Below are 9,547 nucleotides of genomic sequence, written 5' to 3' on the forward strand. Positions count from 1 at the left end.
GTTTTCCTGGCAGTCCATGGTACATTCAGTACCCTTCTCCAGCAACCAAGTCATTTAGTCACCAGGAAAATGCATATTAAAATCACAATTAAGTATTATTTCATATTCTGGTGGCTTAGTGATAAGGTGTTTGACTGCAAACCTAGAGGAACACAATTCAAAGCCATCAGGTGCTTCATGGGACAAAGATGGGCAATCTCTTTTCATGCATTTACTACCTCTGAAAAGCCACTGGAGAGTCAGCTATGAATTGTTTCTGACTTGATGCTACACAACAACCCCACAGCATGATCATGAACAATGATAACAAACAAGGACATTCAAGCTGCACTAGATGCACTGGCTAAAATTAAGGCTCATGAATAGATGGAATACCCACGGAAGTACTTCAACATAAACAGGTACAGATCTGGACTTACTCTCTAGCCTATACCAAAAATTTGGAAGATGGCTGCTACCTTGCCAACTAACTAGCTTCACTCACTCTCATTGCCATCATGTCAGAGAAAACTCACAGTGGACTCTCCAGTGGGTTTAAAGTATAAATTGCTGTAAACTGCACAGGAAAACACTGTCCATCTTTCCCCCTAGAAGTAGCTGGAAGATTCAAACCTTCTGCTTTTAGGTTGGCACCACAACTTCTTACCATTAAGCTACCAGAGCTTGAAAATCCATATTTGTTCCCACCCAAAAATAAGACAATCCAACAGAACAGAGAAATTACTGAACAATCAAATTAATGTCACATTCAAGAAAAATCTTGCTAACTATTATTCAGAAATAGCTGGAATAGTAGTACATCAACAGAGAACTACCAAAAATTGAGATTCTGACAGATTCAGAAGAGGCCAAGGAACTAACAACTATCATTATGTCAGAAGCAACTAAAAAGATGTTTGTGGTTTGTTTACATAAAAGGTATTTAATTTTGTGGCTCATGACAAATTATAGATAACACTGAGAAGAATGGGAATCCCAGAATTGTGATGAGCAAAACCTCTGAACAGACTAAAAAGCAGTGGTCTGAACAGAACAAGGAACATTACAAACTTTAAAATAAAAAAAGAGTACATCAGAGTTGTATCCTTTTTCCCATACCTATTCAACCTGTATACTAAGAAAATCATTCAAGAACCTGAGCTATAGGAAGAAGAATGTGGCATTAGCGGAAGAAGATTCAATAACAATCTGCATTAAGCAAATGACATAAGCTTGCTTACAGAAAATGAAGACTTGAAATAAGTACTGCAGAAAATCAAAGACTACAGTCTTCAATATAAATGACATTTCAATATCAAGAAACAAAATTCCTCACCATTGGACCAACAAGTTATATAATATCAGAAGGAAAAAAAGATTGATGCTGTCAAAGATTTTATTTTACTTGCATCCACAATCAACACCCATAGTAACAGGAGTCAAGAAAGCCAAAGATATGTTACACTGAGAAAATCTGCTGTCAATGACCTTCCCAAAGGTTATCAGTTTAAAAATTAAGGTACATCTGGCCAGAACAGGACAGGGTCAGGCTGTAGCCGCCAAACCCTGGACTGTGCCAAGGTGTCCCCACATGAAGGGGCGTTGCAGGAGGTCTGAGGCCTAAAGGATTCTGGTAACTGCCATTAGTAACACGCGCCCTTTGAACTCCAGCCCAGCTAGCTGTCCGCTGGTCTTTCTGTTGGAGGCCATATGTCACAGTCTTAAGAAGCACAAAGAGCAAGTGGCCTTTTTAACATCTGATCACATTACCTGGGTTTGCTTCTGAGTGGGGGGAAGTGTTCTGGACAGGGCTCTGGTCACTGCTCGCATATTCCCTGCCTCGGTCCGGGGCTGCTTGGTTTGTGGTCTTTGCTGACCCTTCGCTCATGTCCCAAGTGTAGCAGTGCCATGTCACACAGGAGCCTCATTTGACCAGTGTAGATGTGGCCCATCTGTTGTGTGTGACAGGCCTTTTACATGAGTGTTCATTTCTTTTGTATTGTTCTGTGTTTGTTGTATTAAATAAAGAGGAATGTATATACAAAAAAAAAAAAAATTAAGGTACAACTGATGCAAATCATGAATATTTTCAATTGTTTCCTATGCTTCTGAAAGTTAAACAATGAGTAAGGAAGGCCAAGAAGAATCAGTGCCTTTGACCTGTGGTACTGCAGAAGAGTACAGGGTAAGGTTCAGATAGATTGTTCATAGAGCCCCTTTGAGTCACAGATGATTCGAGAGCACCTAACAAGAGAATGAATGAATATACCACAGATTGCCAAAAGAACAAATAAATGTCTTCAAGTAAGTGCAATCAGGATGCTCTTTAGACACAAAGATAATAAAACTTAGTTTTGCGTATTTGGACATGTTGTCATAAGAAGTCAGTTGTTGGAATAACAACATCATGCTGGGAAAGGTGAAAGATCAATGAAAGAAAGAAAGAACTTCAAGGAAATGTACTGAAAATGGGCATGAACATGAGATCATGGTGTTAGTGCAAGAGACAGCAAGGTTTGATCTGCTGTTCACAGTTCATAGATATGTAGTCAACTTAATGGCACTCAACAACAACAATACATGGAAGTCATCAAAAAGTTTGCTGAGTGAACATGTTATTTATTTTGATATTCTAACCCACTCGAAATTGTAATATAACTTCCAGACCTCAGTAGGACCTCAAGATCTTACCTTGTAATAATGTTCCAAGAGAATTCTGACTACTCCCTCCACACTTTCTGCTTCTACGGGCTTCCTGGCAAATTGCAGTAAGTATTGCAAAGCATCTGCGGGGGATGTAGCTTTACACAGATCTATGTGGAGTGCTGCAGATTTACTTGGTTTTGTTAGTCGGAGTTTCTTAGTAGCAATTTCTTCTTGTTGTTGCTATAAAGAATTAGAGAAGGTAAGACATAAAGACCTATCTGAAAACAGTAAGTATAATCCTATTTCATTTCATGAAAATAATCTTCCTTACACTAAATAATATTTCACAAATAGACCTAGCTTTAGGAAATAGCAATGTTAACTGGTTTTGTCAGAGACAAACCTGTAAGTCCCAATTTTACCTTTCACTAGCTCCAATAATTTTGGGTAAGTCATTTAACATCTTCAAGTTTCAGTTTTATTTCACTAAAATACTCTAACATTTTGTTTTACCAGTTTTTGAAAATTATTATGTGGCTTTGGGGTTAAGAAACAAAATATCAATTTTTGTAAGAATTCTCTGAGGCTATACTGACTCAGACTAAGTTTTCATTCGGAGAAAATTAAAACTAATGAAAAATGCAATCTGCACTGGGATAAAAAGATCTTTCCTTCTTTCTGGATATCTATCTTCACATATTCCACTCTGCCTTGATGAAAAAAAAAGTGGTCACTGCAGAAAAATGACACTAGTATGTCTGGCAAACTACAGCTACTGAATCAGTGACTGATTTGGGTTCCCACTGTACTACCCTGCCCTAAGTCAGCCACAAATCTCAGTTTTATACGATCTAGAAGAGAAGAATGATGAGTGTTAACAGCTGCCTTTCTCAGCCAGGTTGCCTCATCTTAACCACAGAACATGGAAAACTGAGTGTTTTCTCAACCCTCTCAAGGTTGGTACATTACAACAACTATCCTAGATGCACTTGTTACAAACAAAGAATGTCAAAATTTTATGTGAAAAGAAACCTGTCCCTATAGGACTTAAATCAGGCCCTGGTTGGTGAGTACAATAAACCTTTAAAAGGGGGGATGGGAGGCTTTATAAGGTATAAGTGTGTCATCAAAGGAAAACTCAAAATATTTTCCAGCACAGTGAATAACAGAAAAGTGGTGACTATACTCTAAGGAACACTTGTAAGATCAAACAAGATAGTGTCATGGACTTCTAGCCCTTATTCGTCTGTCATAAGAAAACCCTAAAATAAAAGATGGGACTGACAGTTAAATGCTAGACAAATTAGTTGGCACCTTGAAACACCTGGCAATTATACTTCTGAAATGTCACAGCCTTGAAAACCCTTGAATTCATCTATATACATACTAAAGTTTGTGGTGTGTATTGCAAGCAATAATTTGAGATCGGCCTCCACTTCAGCAACTGTGAAATGGAAAACTGTGGATAATCATTGATTGCTCAAACAAGGGCTGGACCTGTCTTTAACTAACTTCAACAGAGGCAAGGATTGTCCTCCTTCCTAGAACATCTGCACCACAAATAGAGAGCTCTACCTTCTTTGACATATGGGTCTTTAAAACCTTCATATGTATATCTTCTTTTTTCAGCCCTTGCATTGTTCCTGTGTCATCAAGTCGATGCCAACTCAGAATGCTCCTAAATATCCCATTGGGTTTTCTAGGTTTAAAACATGGGAGAATAGTGCCAAGTCTCTTCCATTTTTGCAAAATATCAGTATCTGTGTGTCTGAAGTCTTCTGAAGGAAGCTGGGAGTTGGGAAGGGCGCTGTCACTATTTGGTTTTGTGTCTTTGCACCGCTCAAGAAGCCTCGGTGGCAACATCTGTGAAACAAAACTATAATGTAACTAAATCTAGCAAGGCTGCATGAGAAAACAAAATGAGATGAAGGATGAGACTATTTCATAATTATTAAGTGTTCTTTAGATTTTCTTTTAACAAGAAAAAGTGTTTATTTATACTTGTTACAAATATGACAACAGTAGAAGCAAACTAACACGCCCACTAATAAGTAGGCTCAGAGAGCACCAAAAATAGTCAGCACTCAACACCGGGTGATGCCAGTTTTGGACAAGTTTTAGGAGCCCTGTTGTTCCCGCTGCAGACTGTCCTGAGAAACTCCCTATCCATGCTTACCTGAACCACCTTAGTGAATTCCTCGTATACACGCTTCTTAAGGTGCGCCGCCATGGTGGCCCGCGTCCCCTCTCACTTTCCGTACTCACAGTGGGAGGTGCGATGGAAGAATACAAAAAACAGATCTAGGCTGGAAGACCCGCCACGATCCCACAAGCCAGTGGTGTTCGGGGAAAGAGAGGCTACTACTCTACTGCTCGGCAGCTGTAAGGTCCGACTTGTCCGCGTGCGCCATGCGATCAGCGGGAAGGGGCGGGGCCTCTGGCTAGAGCCTGACTGAAAGGGAGAAAGAGCCAATGGGAGGCCCAGGGGGTTGGGTGGAGTTCTGAAAGTGGTCAGAGACGGGCGCTCAGCTAAACGAAGAGAAAACAACGATTGAAGAACAAGGCGGGGCGCGCCAAAGCTAGAAGCAAAACCAGGAGATGTGTGAGGATTGCTACCTTGCGAAACAGCAGGAGGAGGCTAAATTGTCATGATCATATTTTCTTTCCCTTTTTTTAATTTTATACTAGTTTATTTACAAAATTTTGTCACTTCGTAAACTCTATTCAAGCCGTGTGCTACCCTTCTATTCCAAGCTGCCTCACTTACTATTCAAAACCTAGCCATTTTTAAGGAGTCGCCTTCACCTTTGACAGCTACACTACAGTGTAAAGAAGGCCAGCGCCACATGGCAAACAAGCCTTTGAGACACGCTGGCTCTTGACGAACAAGTAGCCTCAACAACATGTGGGTTGATAATGGCCAATCTGATAAAAATGTTATTGTTGTTGTTGTTGTTGTTGTTAGGTACCATTGAGTAAGTACTCTTAGCGAAGCTGTGAACATCAGATCTGAAATCTACCCTGTGCTATTCTCATCATCTCTACCACTTCTACATTCCATTGTTACAGTCACTGTGTCAATCCCTCTCATTTACCTCCGCTGACCTAGTATTCCTCCACTTTTCCTAGTATGATGTCTTTTTCTCCCTCCTAAAACAGGTCCAAAGTATAAGAGATGAAATTTCTACTAAGGAACATCCTGGTTGCACTTTCTCCAAGAAATACTTGTTAGTTTTCATGGCAGTCCTTGGGCTATTTAGTGCCCTTCTCCAGTACCACAACTCAAAAGGCATTGATTCTTCTCCTGTCATCTTTATTTACTATCCAACTCTTAGATGCACAGCAAGTAACTGAAAAGACCAAAACTTAGTTCAGGTGCACCTTAGTCTTTAAACTAATATCCTTGCTCTTCAGTACGTGGGAGAGGTTCTTGACTGCATACTTCCTCCTATGCAATATGTCTCCTGATCTCCTAACTGCTGGTGCCAAGATTGTTGATTGTGGATCTAAGTAAGTAGAAATAAATAATTGACAATTTCTATCTTTTCTCCAATTATCATGATATTGCCAGTTGGCTCAGTGGTGAGGATTTTTGTTTTCTTGATGTTGAGATGTAATCCACACTAAAAACTGTAGTCCATGACTTTTGCAGCAAGCACTTCAAGTCTTCCTCACTTGCAGGAGGCAAGATTGTGTCATCTGCATAATGCAGGTTGTTGATGACAAAGACTCTGCATGACACGGTCTTCCTCTGATCCTGATGCCACATTCATCTTAATAAAGTACAGTTTCTAGAATTATTTGTTCAACATGGGACTAAACAGGTATGGAGGATACATCCCTGTTCAGACAATAGATATAAATTTTGTATGTGCACAAATTAAGTGTTCTGGGATTCCCATTCTTCTCAATATCAGCCATGATTTGTTATGATCCACACAGTCAAATGCCTTTAAATAGTCAATAAAACTCATGGTATTTTTAGAGTGAAAATTCTAATTGTTTGTTTAAGGTATCACTCCAGCACCCCAAATACACCAAATAACTGAATCTCTAAATAAGGTTATTACATTCCTTACCATAGACACTACAGCTGGTGATGACTCCTCATAAGACTAGTAAATTCCATGAACATATTTGTGTTAGTTTTCTTTGTTCATTTATTTCTGAATTTGGCATAAGTTGTTTGGGGTTGGGTTTTTTTTTTCTTCAAATGCCTTTCTCTCTGTATATAAGCTTCCAGAAAGGATGACTAGAAGTTTTGCCTGTGTAGGAAATAGCAGAAATTGTTTATTAATTCCCCACTACTCAGTCCCTGCTTCTTTCCTAAAGAACTCAATTATATTGAAATATCATTGAGCCTTGCAGAGAAAATGTAAAAAGTAACTGCATTTGTCTCTCTTGCATCTGTTACTGTTGTTATTAGGTGCTGTCAAGTAGGACTCATAGTGACCTTATGAACAACAGATCTCAACTCTGTCCTGCCCTGTGCCATCTTCATCATCTTTGACATACTTGAGGCAATTGCTACAGTCACTGGGTCAATCCATCCTGCGCAGGCTCTTCCTCTTTTTCACTGACCCTCCCTCCACCTTTCTTTTTTTTTTTTCTTTCAGGGGGAAAAACCCTACAGTATTTTTAATATTTTTTTTTTACAATAGTATTTTACCTTATTTTCCATCAATTAATAGATTATGAGTTGCAGGAATATGAAGAGACCTTGAGGGAAATGACTAAAACAACAATACACGCAACAGTGTAAAACAGCAACAATAGAAATTTACATTATCACAAGATTATTATTTAGTAATTCCCTCCACCTTTCTAAGCATGTTGCCCCTTTCCAAGAAATAGCCTCTCTTATGCCGTAAGTCATAATTCTGGCTAATAAGATTTAAACAGATGTTATTGGCAGGGACTTCTTAGAAAGTCCCTTAAAAGAGATATATCAGTTGTCCGTTGCTGTGTACCAGATTGTTCCTTGGACTCCATCTCACATATTTTGAGCATGTTGCCAGGAGGGATCAGTCCTTGGAGAAGGACCTCTTATGTTTGGAAAGGTGGAGGGTCAGTGCAGGAGAGGAAGACTCTGAATGGGATGGAGTGACACAGGGACTCCAATGGGGAGTGACTCACAACAGGGACAGGTGTGTCAGAGACAGTGAGATTGGCTCAGGATAGGGTAAAGTTCACAGCTATTGTTCACTAAGTCCCTATAAGTCATAGTTGACTAAAGGGCACATAACAACAAAAATCTGCTGTGTAACAAACAACTCCAGACCTTGGAAGCTTAAAAGCATCATTATTTTACTCATGATTCTGTACTTTAGACTGGTCTTACCTAAATAGTTCTGTGTCACTAATTTGACTAAGTCATATGATAACTCAATTAACGGCTTAATGGACCAAATTGGCCTCATTCACATATCTGGTGGGCATGTAGGGTACTTCACTTCCCCTCCTCATAGCCTCTCCAGAGAGATAGCCTGGATTGATTTTGTGGCAGTAGCAGCATTTTAAGAGTACAAGACTGTGATACAGTGAATTACTCAATATATCCTCTTTTGCTATAGTCTTTGTAACTTTCATCAAATGACTGAGTGGCACTGTGCACGAGGTGTTTGTGGCTCAATTAAGCTCATTTGCTGATACTGTAAAATACCTGGCACTCCTGTGAAAGTGAGATCATACAAATTAGATGTATAGAATCCAAACAAGGGGTCAGTTTTGCCAACCCATGAGTATTAAAACGAGGGGTCAGTTTTGCCAACCCATGAGTATTAAAACGAGACATGCCTGAGGTGAAAAATGGGGATCTCGTGACCACCAGGAAAGATTATCCAAGATTGAAATGCATTCGTTGTATGCAGGATCTCTGCTCTGAGAACATCCTTACCCATAAGACACTGAGCTGTATGACTCTGCTGAGACAATGAGATGGTGAGAAGCAACATCAGTGAAACGGGCAGCAGATAGAGGAGTCTGGCAGATCAGTAAGATACTGACAAGAGATATTCAGTGAGTTTCTGACACATCCTTACCCATTAGAGCTCCCTTTCTGGGCCTATAGAACACAAAAAGGCTGAGCAACTTCAAGCAGGAAGCTTGCTGGTGGAGTAGGGTGGTTCCAGGCACTTGTTTGAGCTAGTTTTGTTGTGAGTTCTTGCTGAATGTGTTGGACCAAGGCTTATTGGCAAAGGTGGATGTCTCTGGGCAGTTATCAGTGGAGCTAAAAGAGTTTTGTCCTGAGAAGACACAGGGTGATAGGACCAGAAAAAGATGCCTGTAGGCACTGCCAAGAAGAGGCTGTTTTGATCAAAGAATGATATCCTGAGTTATTTCTGGTCCTGTTACTCTACCAATAAACTCTATGGTTGTGAATACTGTTTGTGAGTTCTGCATGACCCTTGTTCTTGCTCCTCGGTGACCTTGAGGCAGCTTCAACTCACAGAGGCCCCATGAAGCACAGATCTGAACCTCTTTCCTGCACCTTGCTCACAATCTCTCCCATGCTCAAGTCTATAGTGGCGTTCACTGTGTCAACCCATCTTGTTGAGTGTCTTCCTTTCTTTCTCTGACCTATGTTTCCCATCATGATGTTTCTCACCATGAATTGGTTCCTCAAGGGAGCTCTGGTGGCCTCGTGGCAAGAAGTTGCACTACAGTCCTGAAGGCACACAGTTTGAATCCACCAGATGCTCTGCTGGAGAACGAGGGGCAATCTCTTCCAGTGCCAGTTGGATCTGACTAATCGGTACACAAGAATTGATTCCTCCTGAGTATATGGCCAACGCAAGACAAAGTCTCACCATCCTGCCCATCAACAAATGAATGGCTAGAGAAGCTGTGGTATATTCGCACAATGGAATACTATGCTGCATTAAAAAACAAGGAACTCATGCAATATTACTCAAAATGGTTG

At 40.2% G+C, this 9,547-nt stretch overlaps 1 protein-coding gene across 1 annotated transcript in view; it reads right to left on the reverse strand.

The window, feature by feature from the left end:
• Positions 1 to 4,855, reverse strand: part of INTS4 (integrator complex subunit 4) — a 137,266-nt gene extending 132,411 nt beyond the window's left edge. The window contains exons 1-2 of the mRNA XM_006882886.1: positions 4,802 to 4,855; positions 2,671 to 2,865 (exon numbers count right to left, since the gene is read on the reverse strand). Coding sequence (XP_006882948.1) covers positions 2,671 to 2,865; positions 4,802 to 4,855 — 249 coding nt within the window. The remainder of the gene's footprint in view (positions 1 to 2,670; positions 2,866 to 4,801) is intronic.
• Between the last annotated feature and the right edge of the window lie 4,692 nt (positions 4,856 to 9,547).

This window comes from Elephantulus edwardii, unplaced genomic scaffold (genome assembly GCF_000299155.1).
Source record: "Elephantulus edwardii isolate Elephantulus edwardi_28Jun2011 unplaced genomic scaffold, EleEdw1.0 scaffold00025, whole genome shotgun sequence".
Taxonomy (NCBI): domain Eukaryota; kingdom Metazoa; phylum Chordata; class Mammalia; order Macroscelidea; family Macroscelididae; genus Elephantulus; species Elephantulus edwardii.